This window comes from Ochotona princeps, unplaced genomic scaffold (assembly GCF_030435755.1).
Source record: "Ochotona princeps isolate mOchPri1 unplaced genomic scaffold, mOchPri1.hap1 HAP1_SCAFFOLD_129, whole genome shotgun sequence".
Lineage (NCBI taxonomy): Eukaryota > Metazoa > Chordata > Mammalia > Lagomorpha > Ochotonidae > Ochotona > Ochotona princeps.
Window position 1 is genome coordinate 80118 of NW_026699562.1, and position 27556 is coordinate 107673.

At 50.5% G+C, this 27556-nt stretch overlaps 1 protein-coding gene across 1 annotated transcript in view; it reads left to right on the forward strand.

Annotated features, from left to right (window-relative positions):
- The first annotated feature begins 9766 nt into the window (after positions 1-9766).
- PARD6G (par-6 family cell polarity regulator gamma) overlaps positions 9767-27556 on the forward strand; it is a 37908-nt gene continuing 20118 nt past the window's right edge. Inside the window, exons 1-2 of the mRNA XM_004579410.2 lie at positions 9767-9930; positions 26768-26990. Coding sequence (XP_004579467.2) covers positions 9859-9930; positions 26768-26990 — 295 coding nt within the window. The 5' untranslated portion in view covers positions 9767-9858. The remainder of the gene's footprint in view (positions 9931-26767; positions 26991-27556) is intronic.

Here is a 27556-nt window from a genome sequence, read left to right on the forward strand (position 1 = left end):
GTGAACCCCAACATTGCCGTGAGGTTTTAGATGCCTAGAATACCCCCGAAGGGGTTGGAAGGAGTGACACCTCCTGGTACTCACCTGTTTTGGTCACCCAAAGTCCCATTGTGATAGAGGAGAGTGACCACAAGATGTCACCGTGAGCTCAGCTGTGTTTATCCACAGTGTACCAAACAGAACAGAACCTAACACCCGATTGGCCTTGGCAAAGACTGATTTGAAAAAGGAACCCTCCATCTATCAGCAAAGATACACACAGTTTTGCTGAGAGTGAGAAATGTTTACAAGAAGTGTCCAACAACAAAAAAAAGAAGTGTCCAAAATTTCAGATCTCAATCCAATTCTGGAGGACTTAGATGTGCATTCCAGCTCCTGACGAGAGATCCTGGGAGTCATCAGACGGTGCAGGGGACAGGGCGGGGGGTTGGGGCAGGGAACATCACTTGGCTCCTGCTGACTAACACTTAGAAATGTATGCAGGAAATAAAATTGACCTAGTCATGAACAAAATTACATTTATTTGGGGCTTATCAAGTTTTAAGGTGCTTGAGAAGATACCCCAAAGTTCACCAAGAAGCCTCATTTTAGAGCTTAGAATTGCCAAGAGGTGGTGTTTCCATCATCTGCTCATCAGGATTTGTGATTACTACTCACAAGAACCAGATATGTTGTAAAAGGGGCCAGGATGTTGTCCTAACCTCTGGGTAATTACAGGGAGCTGGGTTGACCCAAGGTTACCCAAGCTGGTGATTGTGCTGTGATCCCATCCTTAGGTCAACATGCATCCCAGTGCCCATTCACAGCCTCTCGGAGGTTCCCTTGAACTTGAGACCCACATGTGGCACAAGCATTCTCCTTGTGAATTACAACAGGCAGGCCAGGTGACCTGGACTCTTCAAATATCACAGGAGCCATGCCTCCCATCAAGAAGGTACTAGACCATGAATAGAAGCTACCCCTCAGCAAGGGCACTGTTTACAGATACATGAATGACCTTCCACCTTGCAAAAACCAAATGTGTGTAGGCTGGAGTTGTGGCACACTGGATTAAGCTGCTATTTGTGGCATTGACATCCCACATGGGAGTCCTGGGTTCTCCACACTTGATCCAACTCCCAGATAATGTGCCAGAGAAAAGCCCAAGTGCTTGGGTCCCTGACACTCATGTGGGAGATCAGGGTAGAGTTTCTGGCTCCTGCTTTGGCCTGGCATTGTCCTGGCTGCAGAGTGAACCAATGGATGGAAGAAATCTCTCTAGCATTCTCTTTCTTGCTGTCTTGCTCTTGTTCTGTACACACACACACACACACACACACACACACACTGTAGAGGGAATGCAAGCAATGGGGAGAGCAGCTGTGGTGGCAGCACCCTGCCTGGTGTTCATGGCCATCTCCTGTGCAGGACGTTGTTCACTAGCGAGTCTCATTCTTCTTGTGGATTGATATTGGGTGGCCATTCCCCAGCCCTGGATGCTAGGGTGATTGAGAGGCTGGGTACAGCTTCTCCCCTTATTTCCCATCTCCTCCCAGAAATGGGAAGAAGAAATAAAAAGTTTGAAAACAATGGTCACGGCCGTGATCGTACAGTGGTTAGTGCTCTGTGTTGTGAAAACAATGATCACACCCACTTCTCCCTAACCCTGATCAACCATGTAAACTTCATTTAAGATAATGAAAAAAAAAAAGCCATCTCCAGGCCAGTTGTTTAGTAAGGTCAGGTCTACAGCACTGGGAAAGCAGTGGAGAATGGTCCGAGTGCACCCGTGTATGAGAACCCGAAGAAGCTCCTGGCTCCTAGCTACAGTGACCAGACTTTAGTTGCTGCAGCCATTTGGATACTGAACCAGTGGATGGAATATCAGTCTTTATTTCTCCCTCTCTTTCTCTGTAACTGTTAGTTATTTAAAAAGATTGAGAGAGTTCTAGTCCACACGATATTATGATATTATTACGATATTATTACGTGCAGGTAATTCCCACAACCTGGTTCTTTACCGTGAGCTGAAACACACCAGACTCAACGAGGTATCTTAGGAGGTTTATTCCAACGGGGCAGGAATGGGTAGAGGTGGTGAAAATCAGGAGGAGAAAAGGGGGAAGGGGAGAGAGAGAGAAGAGAGGGATAAGAGCGGGGTAAGAGAGGCATAAGAGAGGGGTAAGAGGGGTAAGAGCGGGATAAGAGCAGGGTAAGAGGGGTAAGAGCAGGGTAAGAGAGAGAGCGGAGAGACCAGAGAGCGAGCCGCACCTGGGGGGCCTTTTTGTCGGCCAGGTGTAGGGGGTGGGGATTGGGAGGGATTGAGGCCAGGCCCCCAGGGGATTGGTGCCTGCAGGTGAATGCCTAGGGATGATTGGCGAGTGGGCAGAGTTGGGGAGGGGGCTGGAAGATTGGGAGGTGGGATTCAGGTGGAGTGCCAGGTTACATCCGATTGGTGGATAGCTAGCCCGGCGCGAACTTCATGAGCTGTGAGGAAGAAGGAATGGCGCGCCGGGTCCAGGGAAGGATACTTTTAATTTTGGTTTAAATAATTCCTTGAGATTAGGGCCACAGAGTAATCCTCCAGCTTCCTAAAATGCTTGAGGAATGACTTTGAGTATATTCCATTAGATTCTATGTAGAGAATACGTGATGTATAGATAGCAGACTCTTAACTGCTCTGACATTAGGAAAAAACTTTAGAAACTTACAAATGGGACCTGAACGTACCCTGATAACCTCTTAAAGGGGTCACTATGGTATTTTACATCAGAGACCAGGAGGGGATCCCATGGCAGAGCAGGATGAGAGAGGTGTGTGCTTCTGGTTTCCAGTGAGACCCCCGGAGGCCTCCCAAGTGCTCTTCATTGCAGAAGCAACAGACACTTCGCCAAGGATCATCAGAAAGGACGCCCAGGGCCATGTCCAAACTACCAAGGAGGTCATTGGATATATGACTGTCCCTGAAGGCCAAGTACTTCAGGTCAGTCATTTCCCATTGGATCTCCCACATGGGACTGAAGCAGCCCAGGAACCTGCACAGGCTCAAGGCCATCAACGGACTTCGGTGACAGCTCGGAACAGCACCCAAGAGCCCCAGGTGGTTCTCACAGTGGAAGGGAAACTGTAAATTTCCATCTGGACACTGCCTTCTCTGTCCTAGCTAGCTTTGGCTTCTTCCCTCTCTTACAGTTACCATCAGGGTCTCTCAGGAGCCCCAGATTAGCTTAGGTGACAGATTAATCTAGAAGCTCAGAAAAGAAGCATTCCTAGGGAAAACTTAGTTAACCTGTAATTGTTCAGCCTGCCTCAATGACCAGGCTCCTAATAGACATGTTTGCCATCTCCCTCTTCAGTTTTTGCTAGACTTCACTGAGGTAGGATACCCTCACTGCCCTAAGGCAGACTTCATGTCTTGCTCATGATTTGTCAAGTTATTTGGGATTTCTCAGCTCATCTACCTAAGATTCTTGTGTTCAATTGCTAGTACATGACTTGTTAGCCTATAAGTTAGTAGATTGCTTCCTTCTGCCTTAAAGTATATAAACTTCTGTAAAATCTTGTTGGAATACTATAAACTGCTGGGTTATTGTACATGAAAACTAGTTTAAATATTGTGCCATCTACAATGTGACTAGTAGTCCTGTAACAGAATGTATTAAGTACTGTGCTTTATGTTCCAGGCTATGTCTTCCTGAAACTCTTAGGGCTTGCAACAATTGGTAAAGTATAATTGTTAAATCTAGCACTTGCCTGCTTCCTAGTGAAATTCAAAGTTACTATAAACATCAAATGCAATAATTGTTAAGGTTACTCAAGGAGTTAGCTTGTATTTACCTGTCTTGTGATAGGTTTCTATTCTGATGCCATACACTAATCTTTTCATTGTTTCAGATAACAATTTCATACGACCAAAAAGGTTTCATGTGTTCCATTGGGTATGTTTCAAAATTTGGGATTTGAAGTAGTTATAAATCTAGTCCATCATTTTAAACTAATGTTTACTCTGACAAAGTTTGAAACCTGACAATTCTTTTATATCTAAGCTTGAAAAGCCCAAGTATTCCAACTGGGTTTCTAACTGAACTCATGACCTGCTAGGTTGGGAAAGATTATAATTATGATTTATTTTGTTATCTAGACTTCAAGAAAGAGAAACCTTCAAGTGCCAGGCAGTACTTCAGACATCTGATGACTTCTACTTCTACCAGGAACCTCTAGAACCCCCTACTCCTGCAGTTACTCAACAACGCCCCCTTTCAGCTCGAAGAAGCTCGAGTGGTATTCGTCCCTTTATCCCTGTTCACTCCTCTGTTTGGAAATGTGAGGAGTTAGATAGGATGATGGGTAGTCAGGGTCTCTGGTTCCTGGTGAAGCTACCCTGTCTATGCTGACCATTCAGGAGTAATGAAGAATCGAGTACAAGAAGGCCTGGCTAAGAGAAAATCAATTCAAGCCAGCTTTTCAATAAGGACTCTTAATAACTCTTTCCTCCATTCCCAGCCACTGAAATGTAAAATTTTTTAATCAAACCATTAACCAGTTTCTTTTGCAGTACTAGAAGCGTCCCTCCATCTCCCATTCTTCCCACCAGGCTGCAACCACTGCCAAGAGAGACCAGCTCCTAGAAGCCAGAGAACAATGCCCCTCTTCCTTTATATATAACAAAAGGGAGGAATGTAAGGAGTTATTCCAATATCCTTCCCTGGACCCGGCGCGCCATTCCTTCTTCCTCACAGCTCATGAAGTTCGCGCCGGGCTAGCTATCCACCAATCGGATGTAACCTGGCACTCCACCTGAATCCCACCTCCCAATCTTCCAGCCCCCTCCCCAACTCTGCCCACTCGCCAATCATCCCTAGGCATTCACCTGCAGGCACCAATCCCCTGGGGGCCTGGCCTCAATCCCTCCCAATCCCCACCCCCTACACCTGGCCGACAAAAAGGCCCCCCAGGTGCGGCTCACTCTCTTATCCCTCCCTCTCTTACCCTGCTCTTACCCTGCTCTTACCCCTCTCTTACCCCTCTGTTATCCCTCTCTTATCCCTCCTTCTCTGGTCTCTGTCTCTCTCTCTCTCTCTTCTCTCTTTTGCTCTTCTTTGCTCTCCCTTGCTCTCCCGTCTTCCTCCGGCCTCCCTTCCCCCCTCCCCTTCCCCTTCCCTTCTACCCTGTTCCTGCCCCGTTGGAATAAACCTCCTAAGATACCTCGTTGAGTCTGGTGTGTTTCAGCTCACGGTAAAGAACCAGGTTGTGGGAATTAGCTACGCGTAATAATATCGTAATAATATAGTAATATCGTATGGACTAGAGCACTCTCCAATCTTTTTAAATAACTAACATTTGGTGCCGTGACTCAGATATTGGAATAACTCTACCTTTCAAATACACAAATAATCTTAAAACAAATAGTCTCTGTAGCCTGTGATACCAGTATCTCACGTTGGCATGAGTTCTTGTGCCAATTGTTATGTTTCTGATCCAGCTCCCTGCTCATGGCTTGAGAACATGCAAGATGGCTCGAGTGCTTGGGCCCCTGCACCCATGTGGAAGACCCAGACAAAGCTCCTCGTTCCTGACTTTGGTCTAACCTGGCTCTGGCCATTGAGGCCATTTGAGGAATGAAACAGCAAATGGAAGATCTCTCCTTGTAACCAGAACTTTTAAATAGATAAAAAATAGATATATCTAAAAACAATAAGAAACACTCTCTTAGGGACTTTCACACGTAAGTCTCCTCACAAGAGCTGTGAATCAGAATAGGATCTGTTTCAATGGTTGCAATCTGCACTTGCAGGTGCTCTCAGAGCAGGCTATGTGACATGGACTGTGATCCTGAGAGTGTTTCAGACAGTTCACTTTGTGCACACACACCGACAGGGGCCCTCATAGCAAGCTGTGTGACATGCGGTCATGTTCCTTGCCATGTCTTGTCTTTGATGTGTTGAGGAACTGCAGGACACAGCAGGCCAGTTGTTTACTTGTTGGCTTCATAGCCAACATTCCCGCCTTTATCTCCAGATGCAGAGAACAGGAACAAAAGCAGCCAGACCTCTGTTGTCTGAGGGCACCAGTTCCTGTTCAGGACCATGAAGCTACAACCAAGTCTCAGTCTTGCACTTCATGTTAGAAATTGTGACTGTGGGGCCAGCACAATGTCTCAACTAGCTCATCCTGCACCTCCAAGTGCTGGCATCCCATATGGATGCTGGTTCATGTTCTGGCTACTCTGCTTCCCATCCAGCTCCGGGCTTGTGGCCTGGGAGAGCCATGCAGAATGACCCAGAGCCTTAGGAACCTGAACCCCATGTTGGAGTGAGTCTCCTGACTCCTGGTTTTGGATCAGCTCAGCTCAGCTCCATTATGGCCACTTGGGGAGTAAACCAGTGGATGGAAGATCTTTCTATCTCTTCATCTGCCTGTAATCTGCCTTTCCAGTGGAAATAAACAAATCTTTCAAATAAATATATAAATAAATATAAATCATGGCTGATTGGGTCTCAGGGTCTATCCAACCTGGAGGTAAGGAGGAAAGATGGGGGCCGGTTCTTTCACCTCCAACACATCTGGGATATGGTACAGGCCTAGAATTCCTGCTCCATGCACATCCACATGCTACCTGCTCACTCCACATGGCTGAAGTCCCACGTTCACACTCCATGTAGCCCTCCAAGGGTCCAAGAAGCCCTTGCCCCATGCACCCGGGGACGCTTAGCCTGTTTCCTTTTCTCCTGGTCTTTCATCTCTAATCCTTCCCCTGACGGAGGGCCTGGTGGAGAGGTGGGGCCTGGCCCTGGTCACAGTAGTAGCCACAGGTGCCTTCCCTGTATGTAGCGGGTTCTCACCCATTGCCTCACACCAAAGCTCATCTAGCCTGTATCCTTCGTCAGGTGCAGGTGATACCTGAGTGGGCATGTGTAGCCTAGACCCAGCCTAGACGCTACTGAGCACCTGGAACACCTGACCTCACCCCTGCTGAAGCCACAGCCATAGCCTTCCTATACCTGAGTTCTTGTGGATATTGTGGCTTCCTGTGACAACCTATATCCTGTCAACTGATAGTTGCACAGCTAATGCCCTTGGGCAAAGTTACTCCAACTTGAACCAAAAATAGTTCTCGGCAAGTCTCTAACAGGCCATGAATTCAAGAACTAAAGGAAAACTGAGGGAAAAGGCGGAAGCAGCTGCTGAGCCAGAGGAGCAGTGGGAGGCTGGGCCATGGGAACAATGACCTGGTTGGCATCGGGCTTGGATGGGAAGAGTGTGACCTTGCTCTTCACTATCCCCTCTCCACTCACTCAGACTTCAGTTCTGCACAGCCATGCACGGCATGAAGGCTGCCCTCAGGGGTACACCTGCAGCCAGTGGATATTAGCTACAAAGAAGGCAAAGAAAGAAACAAGGGCTATTTTCATTCTGTGCCTTCATCCTGGGAGTGAGGGCCCCTACCTGCTCCCAAGTGATGCTGGCTGAGCTTGCAGCCTTGATTTGAAAGTTGGTGGTATGCTATTAGCTTGGCCTAACATAGCCGTTCACTGGAGGCTATACAGAGTACCATTCCTAACTCTGTTTCTTCCTCCTATTACCCCACTTTCTCCATTTTTTTTTTGTTTTGGTAGACAGGAGTCCCCCGGCAAGGCCTCAGGATCCACTCAAATCCTAGCTTTGCAACTCACAACCCTATGACCTCATTCTCTATAATTGTGGAATTACAGCTGCCTGTGCTCAGTCGAGCTTTTGGTGGAGTCTGGAACAAGGTGACTCAGGAGTAGGGTCAGCAGCAAGAATTCTGGAAACCAGCTTTCACTGATAACCTCTGTTTCACATTTTGTTTCAGCATGTATCTGTGTCAAGCCTCAGACACCAGGTCTGTGCCCAGGAGACACAGGGCCGCTGTGGCAATGAGCAGCTGTTTTCCATCTAATGACAGAAGGGCACCCCAACCTCTGTCTCTGGGTTTCTCTGCTGTGAGACACTAGGATGGAGCCGTCAGTCTGGCATCCTCTCACCCCTCTTGGCCATGTGCCCACCCCACAGGCACATGGTTGAATGGGTCCCCGTATGCTTTTGCAGATTGTGGGAGTACCATCACTTCTCTTCACAGTTACAGACGCTGAGAATTGTAGCTTGTGGTTTCACCGTCCGAGCAGGTGGTCAGCAGGCTGGGGGCTGGGACTGTGGCTGTGCTCCTGCAATCCACAGGTGTCCTGAGATGGCTGTCAGGCCAGAACCAGGGAGAGTTCTTCCCTCCTGTTGCTGGGCTGGGAAACACTTTCCAACGGAAGGATCTGCAACCCACCTTTGAGCTCTAAAGATCCCTCTTCCTGTGTTGGTTGGCCACAGGCGTCTCCTGCATCCAGCTGGCTTCCGGGCCCTTTCTGCTGCTTCCACATGCCCAATGTCAGCACAAAATGAAGGGTAGCAGCTGATTCAGCTAAGCCAGCAGCACATGGCAGCCCTCCCTGTGACACCACTGATTCAACTAAAAAAGCACCTGACAATCTTCCCTGTGACATCACCGACTCTGCCAAGGCAGTGGCACCCACCAGCTTTCTCTGTGATGCCATCCCCTAATATCCTGTTCAAGTGCAGACTCTGGGGTCTGAAAGCACTGTTGGCAACAAGCCCCAGGTGATGGTGTGGGCTTTGGGCATTGAATAAATGCCCTAACCCCAGAGGCCTTAGCAAGAGCAGCCTTCCCAGCACCCTACAGCCCCTCCTGCACCCTGTCATTCATCCTTGGATATGGGGGTTGGAACTCGCTCCTGGGTAGTTCTGAGCATCTCTCCTAAATGAGAGGGTCCCCTGCTGTACCTGGACAGCTTGCAGTAGGCTAAGTCCAAGGCTTGTCAAGCTGGAAGCCCAACTGCTGGTGTACAGCTAGTTGGGCCATTCTCCCTTGGAAGTCCCCCGCTGTCTCTAAGCTGTCTCACCAACTTCACCAAGGCCTCCTTCTGAACTCTGCCTGTGCTGGCCTTCTCATGGGCAGGGATCCCAGCTCCACTGCTTGGCCATGGTTCCTGGACTAGCCCTGGCACACAGCAGGGTGGACACTCAGCTAAGTTCAATGGAAACTGAACTTTGGGGATTTTGATTTGGTGCCCTGTGTTAAAGGCTTCAGCAGTCCACAAGACTCCACTCTTACTTCTTTAAAGAAATAAATGCTGCCACAAAACATGGTGTTAGAAAAATCAGAAATGTCTGAAGTAGACGATAAAATGGCTATAAATCACATTTTGCACGTACAGCATTAGAAACCAACTCTCACTGTAAAGGCAAGTTGCAGATATGGGTCACAGTTTTATCGGACTCAAGCGGGAATATCGGCCGAGCGGCCAGACTAACCCCTTGCGTCCACTCCACCTCCAGATCCCTTCTGCAGTGAAGCTGCCACCAGCTTGCGGCACGCGCCATTGTCATACTGCGAGCCCTTTCCCTCCGAGCCGCCCCCCAGGATACCCTTCCCGCACTGCGCGGACCTCGAAGTCCCCACGGGACCAGCTTTCTCACGAGTGGACTCGCGCCCCTAGGCGCGCGAGACCACGGAAAGTCAACACCATCCCGTGCCGCGCTGCCAAGGCAAGCATAGCGACGTTCCCGGGACCTCGCCGGCGCGGGCACGGGGCGGGGTCTCCCGGACGCGGGGCGGGGCCCCGGGTTCGGGGCGGGGCGGGGCGCGGGGAGGCGGGCGGCGCGCGCCGGCGTTCCCTAGCGCGCGGCCCTGGAGTCCCCGAGGCGCGCGGCCAGCCCCGCTCAGGGCAGCTGCAAGCTGAGACGCCCGGTGGCAGAGGGCGCGCGGGCCGGTGGCAGTCCCGCCCGCGGGACTCTTCCTGCAGCCTCCAAGGAGCGAGGGCCAAGTCCAGAAGACCTGGGGCCGGAACCATGAACCGGAGTTTCCACCGGTCCCAGACGCTGCGCTTCCCAGACTGCGGCGCAGTCGAAGTCAAGAGCAAGGTAAGCCCCGCGCGCCCCGCGAGCGCCCCCAGCCAGCGCCCCTGAAAGGCAGGAGGCGCCAACGTCGGAACCTGGGCTCGGGACCAAGGGCCGTGGTGATTCTGCAGGCTCGGGACCCGCTCCCAGCGGCCAGTCTTTGTTCGGCGACCGGGCGCGGTGCACGTTGGGGGGCGGTGTTTCCGGGGCGAGTTGGGGCCCTCGGGCTACTCGCATTTGGTACCGTGCGGGGGTCGGGGGGCTCTGGGGACTGGGCTGGGGAAGGGTCCTGGCCGAGCTGCCTCCTTAGCTCCAAGAAGCCTTGGTCCCCGCGGGGTGGAGAGTGGCCGCTGGCCCTCGCCTGGGCTCCTGGCACCGACCTCCATCCCCAGCCCGGCGCTGGACCTGGACGCGTCTCAGGCCCCTTGAGTGTGTCCCCGACTCAGGTTCCCCCAGTTCAGGCTCGCCCCTTGCCCAGACCACCAAGCCTCAGGCGCGCCCCCGGCCCTGGAACTCCCACCCGCTGTCGCGCCTCCCACCTAGGCCCAGCCTCCTGGGCGCGCCCCCGTCACACACCCGTCTCCAATGTCCTGGGCGCGCCCACGGCGCAGTCTCTTGCTGCGCCTGCTGCCTCCTGCCTGCAGGCAGCCAGCGAGTCTGAACTTGCACCGCACATGGGGTAATTGGCTGGGGGATCTGGCACTTCCCCCTCAGTGCGGGCGGTCGTTGCACGTTGAAACGACTCCTCAATCTTTGCTGACCTCTGCGGGATTGGGGGGGCATCGGCCCATTGTCCTCCCCCCATGCTACCACGTTCTAGGAAGCTTGTGGTCATAAGGGGAGGAGGGAGCTGAGAATACAGGCCAGGCCCTGTACCTCCGCACGCAAGGTGTCCTGGGCATGTCTCCCGTGGCTGGATCGGTGTGGTGTTTCCAAGTATCTGGAGTCTCGGAATCTCCAAGATCTCGGGGCACACAGTATTTTCTGAAACTCTAGTTTAAGATGCTGTGCTCCCCTATCAACAAGTACCCTCCAACTATCAGGGCCTTGCAACATGGAGTCTAATCTGGAAAACCAGTTTGCCACTCCAGGCCTCTCTGCAGTTCGGGTGGTGGACAGAGGAATTGGCCTCTCCTTGGACTGCTGCCTCCTGCCCACTCCAGCTTGGCTCAACCGACCTGGTGTGGGCTCAGGTTTGGGTGCAGCAGGCGCTGACTTGGAACTGAGTGATAGGGTCAGAGTTTTCAGGGACCCTGAGAGCCCTTGGAGAGGACACACCACCCTGGGCTTGCTGGGTTGGCCGTGGCCCCTGCCCTACAGTGCCACTGTACAGATGGTCCTGAAAGCACTTCTTCCTGTGCACACGTGGCCCAGCTCACTCTCTTGTGCATACTGTACACACGTGGCCCAGCTCTGCTCCTGTGCACATGTAACCCAGCTCACTCCCTCCTGTGCACACATGGCTCAGTATACTCCCTCCTGTGTACACATGGCCCAGCTCTCCCTCCTGTGCATACATGGCTCAGCTCTCTCTGCTGTATACACATGGCCCAGCTCTCTTCTTGCACACCTGTGGCCAAGCACACTCCCTCCTGTGCACACATGGCCCACCTCACTCTCCTATGTACACATGGCCTAGCTCACTTCTTCTTGTGCGCACATGGCCCAGCACACTCTGTCCTGTGCACACATGGCCTAGCTCACTTCTTCTTGTGCGCACGTGACCCAGCACACTCTGTCCTGTGCACACATGGCCCAGCACACTCTGTCCTGTACACACATGGCCCAGCGCACTCTGTCCTGTGCACACATGGCCCAGCACACTCTGTCCTGTGCACACATGTAACTCAGCACACTCTGTCCTGTGCACACATGGCCCAGCTCTCCCTCCTGTGCACACATGGCCCAGCTCTCCCTCCTGTGCACACGTGGCCCGGCACACTCTGTCCTGTGCACACATGGCCCGGCACACTCTGTCCTGTGCACACATGGCCCAGCACACTCTGTCCTGTGCACACATGGCCCAGCACACTCTGTCCTGTGCACACATGGCCCAGCTCTCCCTCCTGTGCACACATGGCCCAGCTCTCCCTCCTGTGCACACGTGGCCCAGCTCTCCCTCCTGTGCACACGTGGCCCAGCACACTCCTTCCTGTGCACACATGACCCAGCACACTCCCTGTTACCATGGAGTCCACAACTGTAGTGTCAGCGATTGTCACCCCAGCCATAGCTGGGCTGGGGGGAAGGGGAGATGATGTGCGGTTTGGGCTTTAGCCTGCTTCCTGTCACCTGGAGTTTAACTTTTCACGCTCAGTCACTCAGCTCAAGCTTAGCCTTACTCCTCTTACACTCACCTCCCAAGTGGCCTGCCTGTGTCAGCGGTTTGGGTGTTAAGAATTAGGCTGTCTTTGTCCTTAAGCCTCTGCCACAGCCATAGCCATGCAGTCACCAGTGTCTTATTCTGTGTAGGACAGGATCAGATGTGTGTGCAGGAGCGGTGGCACCTCCCCTGGGTGACCCTCCCTACAGTTTACCTCTTCCCCTCTACAGAAGGTCATGCCTGATTCCAGCAGCTCCTGTGTTCTGTGTGCACTTTCATTGCTCCAGTCTCTCACCATGCACCTCAGTGTCTCCTTCTTCCAGGTCTGCCAGGAGAGCAAGTTAAAGGATGCATAGGAGGGAAAGGAGTGAATGCCCAGGGCACCTGAGGGGGCTAGGGAACAGGAAGGCCAGTGCTTTGGTGGAAACATGCTTAGGACAGACTGATTGGAGATGAGTTTTCATCTCAGAAGATGGGATGGAGTAAGCTGGGCCACGTGTGCACAGGACAGAGTAAACTGGGCCATGTGTGCTCGGGAATGACTCTCAGTACCCAGTGTTGCCTGTTGCCCTGTCCAAGGACACCCAGGAGCCTGTTGTCCTCTGGCAGGTAACACTGGGCAGGTGTGTCCTCATCTTGGGTTCTTCCTGACCTGGGTGTTGATGACCCGCTTTTCTGTGGCCTGAGCCCTTGACCTGCAGACCCTGCATCAGAGGTGCCAAGAATTTACTCTGGGTTATACTGTTTCCATCCCACTGACCACGCCAGGCGAGGCTCCCTATGCAGGGGGAATGTGGGAGCACTACCCAAAGCTTGCTGGCCACGTGAGGACAACAGTGCCCCTGAAGGCTTTTATCCCCTGTGCTTCCTTATTTAAGTGAGACTCTCCCAACGTTAAGGCACACAGTCACTGTGAGAAACTCGTGGACCGCAGCCACACATGGAGAAGCCAGAGCCCTGGCTGTTCCTGTCATGCAGGGGTTTCGCTGAGTGTTATCTGTGGCCATGTGACCCTGTGTCCAGGTGACGTTTCGTAGAATTGGTGTCCCATGGGCACACTCGTTGCAGTCTGATCCCTCCTTCCAACTCAGTGGTGTGTTCCATCCATGATGTGTTTAGAAAAGCCATTTTTGTGAAATGGCTATATAATGAGACATGTCTGTCCAGCCGTTATTATGTCACCAGCTCCCTTCTCGTTATTTTTCACTGTAAGCAACTTTGTGGTATATGTATTATAGGCTTGATCTAAGGATCAAGAAAGGAACATACATACATTAAGTGTGTGGGTTGTGGGTTCTGTAAACTGATATGGAACTTGCTGTTTGTTTAGGACAGATTGTAGCAGAGGAGCAGCACACATGGTTTTCAGGCTACTGAGTTTTCTCCCAGATGACGGACACCATTTCCTGCCCGTCTCTTTCTCCCTCTCTGAGCATTGGCCACTGTACAATTCTTCCTAGCGGAGCAAGAGTACTGGTATCCCACTGTTATAATGTGTTTTCCTTTTTTTTAGGATTTATGTATTTTTATTGGAAAGAGATTTACAGAGAGGAGAGACAGAGAAAAAGACCTTTCACCTGCTGGTTTACCCCCTAAGTAGCTGCAATGGCTGGAGCTGAGCCGATCCAAAGGCAGGAGCCAGGAGTCTCTTCCAGGTCTCTCACATGGGTGCAGGATCCTAAGGCTTTGCACCATCTTCCATTGCTTCCCAGGCTACAGGCAGGGAACTGGTTGGGAAGTGGAACAGCTGGAAAAGGTCCTGGCATTTGCAGGCAAAGGACTGACCAATTGTGCCATCGCACAGGCCCTGTAAAGTGTGTTTCTTATGACCTGAATTCTGTTGGCTCATCTGCTTCTGACTGACCACTGTTGTCCTGCACCCTTCCTCCTGTTGGTACTCTTTCTACTGAGTTGTGGGAGCTGCATGTCCTCCAAGGGTGCCGAGGACACCCTCATGTCCCTGGAGTAGCATGGCCCTCCAGAAGGGCCAGTATGTAAGGAGCATGGAGGTGGCCTGCCTGAGGATGTGTTGGCTGCTTGGGTCCTGCTGTGGATGGCTGGAGGCTTAGGGGAGACCACTCTGCAACTTTCTAAGTCAGCACATCTCCTCAGGACCCTGTGATCGTATCACTGGTGAAGCTGGTTGTTGGCTTTCCTGGCCCTGAGAGGACACACCCTTCTGCCTGGTATGAATGAGGCAGCTGCCAGGCTGGAGTGTGGGCCGGGCGTCCCCATTGGATGTCAGGGGACTTGCCTCCCATGGGCCAGTTGAGAACTGCCTGGACATGGCTGACTCACTTGAATGTGCCAGCTACACCCTTTTAGGGTTCTGGTCTTGTTTTACTTTGTGCATGTCTGTGTCTAAACAGGTTCTTTGACTCGCAGCTGGGGAAGCCTTATCAGGGACACCCTGGTGGGAGTGTCAATATGCCTGATGCTGCTGGGTGCCTCCTGGAAGGCTGCCCTCCCCTTGTGGCTTTATGATTGGCAGACTCCTCTACCCCATAGCTCTCCCCCACTCCCCCACTTCCCACACCTAAGATAGCCAGAAGATTAACTCTTTCCTGAGGGCTGTGGCATCTCAAATACTGGACCCGGCGTTGAGATTGGAAATGGGACCACTTTTGGTATCAGAAGCGCAAATGTCCGTGGGTTACATCCAGAATGAGTGCAGTGGGTGGAACATCCACCTCTCCCATGATGGGTCTTCTCAGGACAGCCATGGGCTCCTGGCATGACCCCAAGATGGGAGCTGTGGCAGTGCTGTGCTTGCAGATGTACACATCAGCCCCCACCTGGATCTGACCACGTCTCACCTGGGTCCCCACGTGCCCCCAGGGTCTTCACCCAACACAGGGTCAAGTCCTGCTGTATGGTTGCTCCTGGCAGGCTGGGGTAGAGAGGGTGAACAGAGCTGGACACTGCCCCCTGTGCATGGGGTGCATACTGAAGCATTTCTTATTTATCCAACAACCAACTAATGAAATGTCGCTTACCTAACAACCAGCCGATGAGATGTCATTTACATAGCAGTCAACCAATGAGACTTCATTTCTGTAACAGCCAAGCCATGAGTCATTTACATAACAACCAACATATGAGGACTTTGAAATCAGTGAAAGGGTGGGTACTTGGAGTAGTGGTTAGGCCTCTTGGAACATTTGTACCCTATGTTGGAGTGCCTGGATTTGAGTCCTGCTCTATTCCCAATTCTAGCTTTATACTAGGTGTACTTTGGGAAGCAGCAGTGATGGCTGAAGTAGTTGGGTCCCCACCACCTATGTGGGAGACCTGAATTGAGTTACTGGTTTCCAGCTTCAGTTGGGCCTAGCGCTAGCCATTGCAGATATTTGGGGACCAAACAAGTGTGTGGGCACTGTCTGTTTATCTTGTCCCAGGCCCCTCTCTGCCCTTTTAACTTAATAAAATAAATAAATTAAGAAAAAAAGTTTATGAAGACCTGTGACACTGGTATCTCTTATGTGGTATCCAGCCCCAGGCGCTCAACTTCCCATCCAGCTCCTGCCAGTGGCTTGGGAAAAGCAGCAGATCGTGGACCACGTATTTAGGCCCTTGGGAAATGAAGCTCCTGGCTTCAGCTGGGCCTGAGCCTAGCAGTTGTGGACTTTCAGGGAATAAACCAGAGGATGGGAGAACTGTCTTTATAACTTTGCCTCTCAAATAAATAAATTGTGTTTGTTTATTTGTTTGTTTTATTAGAAAGTCAGATATACAGAGAAGAGGAGAGACAGAGAGGAAGATCTTCCATCTGCCAATTTACTCCCCAGGCAGCTCTGACAACTGGAGCTGCGCCAATCCGAAGCCAGGAGCCTGGAGCCACTTCCAGGTCTCCCACACAGGTGCAGGGTCCCACGGCCTTGGGCCGTCCTTTACTGCTTTCCCAGGTCACAAGCAGGGAGCTGGATGGAAAGTGGGACTTCCAGGATTAGAAACCAGCTCCCATATGGGATCCCGGCACATGCAAGGGCAGGGATTTTAGCCACTAGGCTACTGCACTGGACCGCAAATAAATAAATCTTTTTTTTTTTTAATTCCCAGAAAAGCTTATATAAAATGTAAATAAAAGATAGATTTTAATTTACATAAATTAAAATCCATGCATGATTTTTTATTGTATATTTTCCATGAGCTTTTAAATTTAAATTTGAGAGTCAGAGAACAAAAGATCTCTTCCATGGTTCTTGCAGCAGGATAAATTTATTTAAATTTTTATGAATGTTTTGGCATACCCTTTCACTTGATGGACCAGCAGCATAATTCCTGCAGTGTCTGAGGTCCAGTGGCCTTGTCCCTGCCTGAGAAAATAACATGTATTGGTGTCCGAGGAGGAGGGTGGAGGGACTTGATGAGCTAACAAACCAAAAATCTTTGTAAATTAGGACAATGTTTCAGGGATGGGCTTTGGAATACCCAGGTTCACTCCTGGATTTGGCTCCTGACTTTGGTTTCCTGCAGATGCACCCTCTAGGCAGCATTGGCGATACCTCCGGTGCTTAGCTCCACCACTGTGGGAAACCTGGATTGAGTTCCTGGCTCCTGCCTCTGACCATTGCCAGTGTTTGGAGAATACTGTGGATGTGGGCAGAGTCTGTCTCTCGTGTTGATTTTTCTGCAGTTGATTCTCCCGATTTCCTTTGTGCTCATCCCCAGCACTGTGTCCTGCCTAGTAAGGCATGTTAGACCTACACTTCCTCTTCCGGGGTGGCCTGCTTCCCTCAGGTGCTCTGAAATCTGTCCAGTGAGTTATGGTGCTGTACCAGGGTACATAGCTGCAACCTCAGTTGTCTTTTCTCTCACCATGCCCCGGTCTCATCTGCTCTGCTCCCAAGTCACTGCCTCATGTCTGTCTCATCCATTGTCCAGCCATCATATATCACTCCCAATGCATCCATCCATTGTCCATCCACCCATCCATATTCATTCTTCTATCCATCTGTCCTTCCTCATTTTATCCCTCATCCCTTCATGTATCTTTCTATCCATCCATCTATCCATCCATCTACCCATCCACCCATCCACCCATCCTTCCATACATACATGCATCCTTCCATCCATCCATCCCTCCATGTTTCCTTCCATCCATCCTTCTATCCCTCCATGTGTCTATCAGTGTGTCTGTCCAGCCAATGCCTCCTGTGCTCATGGCAGGAAAGTCTTAGAGGGTGGTACTCCACTTTCTGTTCTTTAACAGAAGGTATGTGCTGTGTTTGTGGTGCATGTGTATCATTTTACTTGAGAGAGAAAAAGGTTTTTGACGTCTTTGCCTCAAAATATTTGCGGTCTCTCTCCTTTCTGGACATCCTCAATTTTCCTGATCCCTCCCAGGAGGTGCTTTCCCCTTCCTTCTTCTTTTCATGTTCACTTGTTCACAAATAAAATTTCAATGTCTGAAAAAAATTATTTGTTTGAAAGGCAGAGAAGGAGAGAGATACCTACTCCTGTCTACTATTTAACTTCCTGAAGGACCACAGCAGTCAGGGCTGGACCAAGATACAGAGTTCCAGGAGCCTGGAACTCTGTCCACATCTTCCACATAGCTGGCAGGGACTCAAGTTCTTGAACTGTTGTCTGCTGCTTCCCAGGCCCTTTTGCAGAGGGATGTCTGGAAGCCAAATAGCCGAACTTGTACTGGAGCTCTGATGCAGTGGCTTAATCTGATATGCACAACACCCTCCCCAGACAGGCTTTTGCAGAGTACCAGGGCCAAGTGGTTTCTGGCTGGGCAGTCGGGATTCCTGCATACTCACCTGTCCCATCATTGAAGCCCGTTCCCTTCCTTCTTGTCACAGCTACCCATTCCATATTCACAGGCCATCTGTGTTTGTTTCTACAGTGGGCTGGGTGGTGCTCATGCAGGTGCCAGAAATCCCCTCAGGTAGCCTCTTATTGGGAACACAGCCACTGAGCAAGAACCCTCATGGCCCGTGGCTCGGGACTGTGGGAGAGAAGCATTAAGAGCAGATAGTCAGTTTATGGTTTGCCATTTCCCACCACTTCAGGGGCCTGAAATGTTGCCCCCACACCGAGTCCTGCCCTCTGTCCCTTCCTGGGGGTAGTCTGAGTATAGTCTTTGTGCCCGTACTGTGATCCATCAGGAGGTGAGTGCTGTAGGACCTGCCCCCCATGGCCCAAGGTGACCTCAGGCCCATCTGTTCCCATCCTAGTGCAGGGATGACAGGAAGCACGATGATGCTGTGTTAAGTCTCCTGTCACTGGGAGCCTGTGTGGGCCAGCCAAGTCCCCATCACGACGTCCCCTGGTGTCAGGTCCTGTGTCACTTGAGTACCTGGAAGGACACCAAGCAGTGCCATGAGAAAGTCCTCCTGAATGGTGCCCAGTGTGAACTCAAATCATTCTTCAACTACTGTGGCCTAGGCAGCTATGCCAAGTGTCAGTGACCATGTCACAGCTGGGTCCAGGCTGGCACCTGCCGCTTGATGGGTGAGTCGTGTCATTGTGGGCCTCTCCTGAGGTTGTCCTTGGGGTGTATCCTCTGGGGACCCATCCTGTCCTGCTCTGGAGGAAGGAGCTGTCAGCAGACTTGGCACCTGGGGAAGAGACGAAGTAGCCATGATGATTTGTTTTGTTTTTTTTTTTTTTTTGTCTTTGGGGTACCAGCTATCGGCCCAGATCTTGGGGTGCTATTTGTGGGCTGTTTCTTGGGGTGCTGGATGTGGGCCTGGTTCTTGGGTGCCACCTGTGGGTCTGGCCATGGCCAGTGCTCTGACACCTGGTGGCATCCTTGCTGTGGAAATGCTGACTCTGAGGCTGAGGGAGGCTGTGATCTTGTTATGGCAAAGCCAGGTCTGAAGTCACAGACTCCATGACACATCATCCTGTACTCTGTGACCTCTCTGGTCTGGGGTTATGGCCTGTGTTCGTGTTCTGGGCCCTGGTTCAGGGCTGGACTACTTCCTACATACTCACATGCATCCTGTGACACCCAGCTTGGGGCCGGGGTCCTGCTCTGAGCACTGGTATGGACCATGCATAACCATATATGTGTGGTCTGTCTAGGGAAGCAGTGTGTTTGTGTGTGTGTAGTCAGGAGATGCTGTGTGTATGAGAGAGAGATCTGTCAGGAGAGGCTCTGTGTGTGTCTGTGTGAGACTGTGTGTGTGTCTGTGTGAGATCTGTCGGGAGGCTGTGTGTGTGTGTCTGTCTGTGTGAGATCTGTCAGGGGATGCTGTGTGTGTGTGTGTGTATCTGTCTGTCTGTGTGAGATCTGTCAGGGGATGCTGTGTGTGTATATTCAATCTGTCAGAGGAGTTGGGGTTGGGGCAAGAGTGCATAGAGAAGTTTTAACCTTCATCCAGCACACACAGGCCACTTAGTGGACACTGGTTCGGTTGCTGTGGGTGTGATCCCACACACAGCACAGCTTTTCTCATGGAACCATAAACAGAGACAACAGCTGCTTGCGACAAGGGAAGGGGATGGATCTCAGAGCAACAGCTCCTGCTCAGGAATTGGGATGTACACTCTGAGCCACAGCCCATGCATCCCCAGTCCATGCAGCAGAAGAGCTGCCATCCCCTTGTCACTTGTGCGCCACCCTGGGTCTCTGAGGAGCTCAATGACCAGGGCAGCAATCCTGAGATGCTGTGAACCTCTGGGGTCTTTCACCAGTTACTCCATGTGCACCCAGGACCTGCATCTGTGTCACCCATATCAACTCCTGACAGCTTTGTGTGCAACCAGGACCTGCAGTTATGTCACCTGTGTTACCCATGTTAGCTCCTGGCAGCCTAGTCTTGCACAGTGGAGCAGTTCCACGGGGAGGAGTCTGCATGTTGTCCAGAGCTGGGCAGCTGATGTCGCAGTTGGAGCCCAGAGCCTCTTCTTGGGGCCTAGCTATTCACAGCTTTGCTCCGTGTATGTGTCCACCCTTCTGTCTGCACTGCGAGTTCTCATGAGAAGAGCTTCTCCTCTTTACGTCACCCAGAGTTGCCCCTCTCCTCCCTGCCCTCCTCTGTCTCCCCCTCAACACAGGGTCCATGCTCTCAGACTCCGTTGGCTTCATTCTGTCCCTGGGACATGGACCTGTTGCTGGGTCCCCTCTCACAGGAACCCTTAGCCTACTTTGGGGTTCTCACTGTCACCTTTGAGCTTTTTGCTCTGAATCTCCACTACATTTAACCTCAGCCCCTTCATTGACCAGGTGTGGGTCACATGTGGGTTCTGAATCTGGCTTGGAAGGTGAGAGTGGGCATGGGCACAGCTGTGCTTTGGGGAAATTGTCTGCACAGGTCTTGGTGTCCTCCAGCCTAGCCCCAGCCCTTCCTGGATGGCACTGGTCCATGGAGCAGAGTGCACACATGAGCCAAGCAAAGGCCAACGTGTGGGGCACGTATGCTCAGGGGCCCACAGGTGCAGGTGGTTCTGGCCAAGCAGTTACCAGGCAGTTTCCTGCTTGCCTGGGCAGTTCTACAGGTGCCAGCAACTGCCCCATCATCACCCTGGATTGTGGTGGGTGGACAGGCTCTGGAGGGGGCAGGCTCCACCCTGTCTTGACTCACAGGTCTGTGGCTGGTTCTAGCTGTGTCCTGACATGTCATCCAGAGGCCCTCCACAGCATGCTGCCAAGTGCCCCGCTCTGATAAGGGCCCTCAGCCTCTGTCTTTCTCCTCTCTCTCTCTATCTCTCTCTCTCTCTCTCTCTCTCTCTCTCCCTCCCTCCCTCCCTCCCTCCCTCCCTCCCTCCACCACCCTCTCCCTCTCTCTCCTACTTCCTGCTTCCATCTTTCCTCCTTTCTCCCCCCTCTATCTCTATCCCTTTTTTCTTAGCCTCCTTCTCCCTCTCTCTATCTCTCCCTCTGTCTCTATTTTCTCCCTCTTCCTCTTTATGTCTTTCCTTCCTCTCTCCATCTCTCCCCCTACCCCTCTCTGTGTCTCTGTCCCCTCTTTTTCCCTTCCCTCCCTCCCCCAACTCTCCCTTTCTCTCCCGCCTGTCTATCTCTCCCCCAACCCCACACGGTCTTCCCTCTCTGTGTCACTGTGCCTCTAACATAAATAAATAAATAAATAAATAAATAAATAAATAAATAAATAAATAAATAAATAAATAAATCTTAACCTGGCACATGGAGACTTTCATCATGAAGGTGCATTGAGCTTTATCAGATGCCTTCTCTGCATCTATTGAGATGACCATATGGGCTTTGCTCCTTCTTTTGATGCGATTTTAATGTTTATTGGTTTGTGAATGTTGGACTGCTCTGGCGTTTCTGGGCTAGATCCCACTTGACCAAGCTGTAGTATCTCTTTGATGTATCTTGGATTCAGTTTCTTAGTACCTGGTTGGGAATCTGCGTCGATGCTCACTAGGGATCTAGCTCTGCGGTTTTCTTGTCCTGTTTTGGTGTCAGAGGGATGTTGATGCTGGTTCCGTTGAGTTTGTAGAGTTCCATCCTGCTTTGTGTTTTGGAGTGGTCTGAGGAGTGTGGGAGCTGCTTCCCCTTGCTGTGTCTGTGGGATCCCTCAGGTGGTGGGAGACTGGGTACCATCTCCAGCTCCCTACTTGCTGTGGGTCTGTGCAGGTTATCCTCATCCTGTTGATCTGGTGTTGGTGTACAAAATGAACGCAGGATTTATCGATTCCTTTGAAGCTTTCTGGTTGATAAGCAGATGGTTCTTCATGCAAGTTTCTTATCCTTAGTAATGACTGGTTATAATTTCTTGTTTTTCATCTTTAATTTCATATTCTTGAGCTTTCCTTCATCTTATCTTTGTTATTCTGGCCAGAGGATTTTTTAAAAAACAATATTTAAAAAAACACAACTTTTTATTTTGCCCTCTTTGTATTTTTAGTTGCAGTTTTGTTCATTTTTGCACTGACCCCTACTGTTTCTCACCTCTTACAACTTTGGATTTGGATTGTCTTCTCTTCAAGATGCAGCATTAGATCTGTTTTTCATGTAAGTGCTTGATGTGTAAACTTCCTTCAATACTGCTTTGTGTTATATCCCACAGGTTTTAATATATTGTTTTCATTTAAGAAAGATTTTTGTTTGCTTTTTTTTTTTTACTTCTTCAGTGGTCCATTAATCATTCACTAACATTTTAATTTCCAAATATTTATGAGTGTTGTGTTGCTCTTGTTGATTTCTGGTTTTATTCCTTAATTAGCTGAAAGATACATGATGCAGTCTCAGTCTTCCTACATTTGCTGAGACTTGATTTGTGGCTTATATGTGGTCCGTGCTGGAAATGCTGCCCGTGCTGATGAGAGGATGGGATGTTCTGCAGGTGAATGTCTGTCAGTTCTGTTTGTTCAGTGGTGTGTCAACTGTAGTCTGTCTTGATTTTCTGTCTGACCTATGCCTGAATGAGAGTGGGGTGTTGGTGTCACCACCGTGACTGTATTGGAGTTCATCTCTCCTTTTGGCTCTAACAGTATTTGCTGTGCATGCCCAGTGGTCTTGTATGTATGCATATTTTTGATTGCTCTATCTTCTTCCTGAATTTAACCTTTTGTCAAAATGCCATGTCCTTCATCTTTTTTAGTTTTTAACTTAAAGTCTGTTTATCTGATACCAGGATAGCTACATGTGCTCACTTTTGCTTTCCATTTGTCTGGTGTGTATTCTTCCAGCCTTTCACTTTTAGACTGTAGATAAGTTGTGATTTATGAAGTGAGTTTCCTGTAAGCAGCATAGAGTGAGGTTAGGGTTCTTTATCCAGTCAGCCAGCCTGAGTCTTTTTAGTCCATTCTCATTCAGGGCCAGTACTGACAAGGAAGAACTAAGACCTATCATATTGTTGACTGGATAGTAATTCTACCTGCTCTGTTGGTGAACTTGGGGTCGTGTCATGCTTGCTTCTAACGCAGATGCCCTTTGGAATTCTGTGAGGCTGGTCAGGTTGCAATAATTCTCTCAGCTTTTGCATAACTGGAAAACACTACTTCTCCTGGATATAATATTCTTAGTTGGAAGTGGTTAAGTGTTTCTTTTTTTAAAAGACCATGAAGCTATCATCTAATTCTCTTCTGGCATGTTAGGATTTCTTCTGACAAATCTGATATTAATCTAATTGGTTTTCCTGACATTATCAGTGTCTTCAGGATTTTCTCCTTGTCCTTGCCATTTCACAATTTAATTACAGTATGCCTGGGAGAAGAATTTTTGGATTGAGTCTGCTTATGTTTGTGGGGAGTGTGATCTGTGGGTGACTAGGTACTAGGAGTGTGTTCTGTGGATGATCACAGCCAGAAGTGTGGTCTGTGGGTGATTTAGGTACTAGATCCCAGGAGTGTGGTTTGTGGGTGACTAGATCCCAGGAGTATGGTCTGTGGGTGACCTAGATCCCAGAAGTGTGGTCTATGGGTGATCTTAGTCCAGGAGTGTGGTCTGTGGGTGATTTAGGTACTAGATCCCAGGAGTGTGGTCTGTGGGTGATCTAGATCCCAGAAGTGTGGTCTGTGGGTGATCTTAGTCCAGGAGTGTGGTCTGTGGGTGACTAGATCCCAGGAGTATGGTCTGTGGGTGATCTAGATCCCAGAAGTGTGGTCTGTGGGTGATCTTAGTCCAGGAGTGTGGTCTGTGGGTGACTAGATCCCAGGAGTATGGTTTGTGGGTGACTAGATCCCAGGAGTATGGTGTGTGGGTGATCTAGATCCCAGAAGTGTGGTCTGTGGGTGACTAGATCCCAGGAGTGAGGTCTGTGGGTAATCTTAGTGTGCTTTCCGAGGTCCATTGATTCCTGTTGGTGATTGGAACTCCCTCTCGGCTTACCTGGTGAGTAGAGGGACACCTGGTGTCTTCCTTCCTCAAGGTTGCCAGGTGGCAGGTAGCAGCCATCATCCTCTCCTGTGGTCCCGCGGAGTCCCTAGGAATGCTGCAAATTCAAATTCCTTTCGGTTCTCATCCCAGAGCAGCATACCTGGTGTGACAGTTCTCTGTCCAGCATCTTGGATCCCCCCTCAAGAGAAGGCCTGTTCTGAGATGTCTGAGTGAATGGAACTCAGTCCCAGCCTGTGGACTTTGAGACCATTCACTGACGGTCCTGGACCAGGACAGCATGAGATGCTGTGTGGCCTTGGGCAAGTCCTTCCCCTCTTTGAGCCATTGTTAGGGCTCACAGGGCACTTCTAACTGGAAGCACTCATTCACATGAAGATATGGAGACAGCTGACTAGGCTTGGCCTGCCTGCGTACCCAAAGTGGGCTGTGAGTGCCAACGATGAGAGAGCTGCACATGATGAGATTGACTGAGAACTTCCTGGATTGGGCTCTGAGTGTCTCCAGCAGGCTGTGGAGTCTGGATGTGTGTTTTACACAGAAAGCAGTTTTGCTTATGTCCTCCTGAGCATTCCTTGCCCTGAGACACAAATGTTTCCACACAGATGAGATTGTTGTAAAGTTAGGGTGAGTTAGATATCTCAAAGAACATTGACATGTTAATGTCTTACCGCACTGTATCTGAGCCAGGAGGCCAAAGAGTGATGTTCATGTCTTATCTGAATGCTATAACTGTGGTCTTGGTGACAACCGACCCTTGAGACATGGACTGTCAGGATCCTGTGAACTCACAGTGCTGCTCCCACACAGCTCAGCCTCAGACAAGAAGACAGCAGGGGTCAGGGTGGAGATGGGTGTGAGCAGGCAAGTTCCCGTTGCGAGTGCCTGCCCTCTGCCCTCCTTCCCTGTCCACACTATCGGGCCCACCAGGACTGGCAGAGCTCGCTGTACCAGCTGGGGCGAGCTCATTCTTACATCCAGTACCACCCCTGATGGCTAGCAGCGATGGGGTGTGGCCTTTCCTGAGTTCAGACCCCTTGGGGTTTCCTGTTTGCCAGGAACATAAACAGAGCCTCTGCTGACACCATCTGAGTTTCTGAATATGGTATCCTGTCAGCTTCAGGGACCAATTTTCCCTTTGACCATGAGATCAGTTTATATCTGCAAAGTGTGAGACCATGTGGGCTATCTCTGCTGGCCACTGCAGTAAACAGAAGTGGTGCCCATCAGCTACCCCAGCCTGTGTGTTCTGGGAGTGTCCTGGTGTCTCATGTCCTTCACTTGGGGTGTAGTTGTGCCTGGATCCCTCTGTGTGACCGCTGCTTGGTTTTGTGTGTGGTGTTTGCTCCTCGCTGGTTGGTGGACCTTGGGTTATTTTCACTCTCTGGCTCATGTGAGTGGTGCAATCTTTGTTTTATTTCTCTGGGGTGTGGGCCTTGGGTGACATGTTAGCTGCCCAGCTGTGTGTCACACCAAAGTGTGAGAACTCAGGTGCTGTTGTTGATGCCCCCAAGTGTGATGTGGCATCTCCACATTCAATGGCATTTCTCTGATGGCTCAAGTTGGTCAGTATCTAAAATACTGAGGTGTTAGCCAGGGTCCTCAGAGTAGTTGTCCAGAGCAGTTAAGATGGAAGCTGCAGAACTGAGGTGTCTACTCCCTGTAGTCAGGGCAGGGCTGACCCAGGGCTCCTTGGAGGACCAGGTGTCCAAGAACTGAGTGTGAAAGTCAGGAATTCACCAGCACTCTCTGCCACTGTTAGATTCCTGACATACTGAGTGCTCTTGAAGACTTTAGAGGTGGGTGTGGCATGGCCTTTCCCGTCTCTGTGTAACAGCATCTGAGGAAAGTCACAGCTTTCACTGCAGAATTTACCTCTGAAAATCTTTTTTTTTTTTTTTTAAGATTTATTCATTTTATTACAGCCAGATATACACAGAGAGGAGAGACAGAGAGGAAGATCCTCCGTCCGATGATTCACTCCCCAAGTGAGCCGCAATGGCCGGTGCGCGCCGATCCGATGCCGGGAGCCTGGAACCTCCTCCGGGTCTCCCACACAGGTGCAGTGTCCCCATGCATTGGGCCGTCCTCAACTGCTTTCCCAGGCCACAAGCAGGGAGCTGGATGGGAAGTGGAGCTGCTGGGATTAGAACCGGCACCCATATGGGATCCCGGGGCGTTCAAGGCGAGGACTTTAGCCGCTAGGCCACGCCGCCGGGCCCTACCTCTGAAAATCTTATAAACCTGAGTGTGAAAGAGACTCCATCACCCTTTGTCATCCCCATTTGGTGCTCCTTGGGTCAGTAGCTAAGAAGAAACACTGTCGTTGTGTGTGCACAACAAGCATGGCTTCACCAGGGATTGCCCAGCACCCCCAACAACAGTTCCAGAGGGGGCAGCTCTGTCTCACCCAGTGGTCAGTCCCCAACCTGGTTCCCTTGGATGGATGAGGCCAGGCTGCTGGGTCTTTGAGCTGTAGTCATTAGACCTGAAAATGGAGACATTGCCTCGCTCACTTGAAAGGAAAATCCTTGAGGGACAAAGCCAGGAGGTTTTACTGACTGTGACTTCCCCACAGCTGAGTTTTCAGAGGTCTGAGCTGGGGCTGTGGGAGATACCACTCAGAGACCACAAAGGTCTTGCTGGTTTTTGTGTGGGGTTTCTTCACACAACCTGCTCAGCCCTGGGTCACTGCTGGACCCTGTGCTGGAGCCACACAGCCAGTGGACTGCCAGGGCCACCTGTCTCTGTTTAATTATCTGCTTCTCACTTTACAGTTTGGGGCTGAATTCCGGAGGTTCTCTTTGGACCGTCACAAGCCTGGGAAGTTTGAAGACTTCTACCAGCTGGTCGTGCACACCCACCACATCTCCAACACAGAGGTGACCATCGGTTATGCAGATGTCCACGGGGACCTGCTGCCCATCAACAATGATGATAATTTCTGCAAGGCCGTCTCAAGTGCCAGCCCCTTGCTCCGAGTCTTCATCCAGAAGCGAGGTACTGCCTGCCGTGGGGGCTGTGAGCATGACTGCCAATCTGCAATAGGGATTTTCAGAGATCAAAATGTGTTTGCTCAACAGTATTTCGCAAGTTTGAAATACTTCAACTGCCTTTGTACCTCAGTTAGTGTTGAAATCTGAGTTTCAATCATGAGAGAAAATAATGCTGATGCATTTGGTGTTCTAAATAGAATAACCCTGGTGCCTTCCATATTGAGATTAAGGTTCAGTGCTGTGACTAGAAATTCAGTGTTGTGACTGTGTGTTCAGTACTGTTACTTGGTATTCAGTACTGTGACTAGATGATCAGCACTGTTACCTGGTGTTCGCTTCTTTGAAGAGAAACACATGAATTCAGCGCTGAGACAGTGTTCATCAGTAGCCCAGATAAGGCTGCAGGCTGCCACCTGTGGGTCTTGTCGTCTGAGGATGGTAGCGAATGTCAGTGGAAGGACAGGTCTCATGACTTTGCAAACCAAACTTGCAGAGCCACCACGGGGTCATCTGATGTGAAATAACCAGTGATAAGGACACGGGTCACAGGTAAAGAAGTGGGCAGGAGCC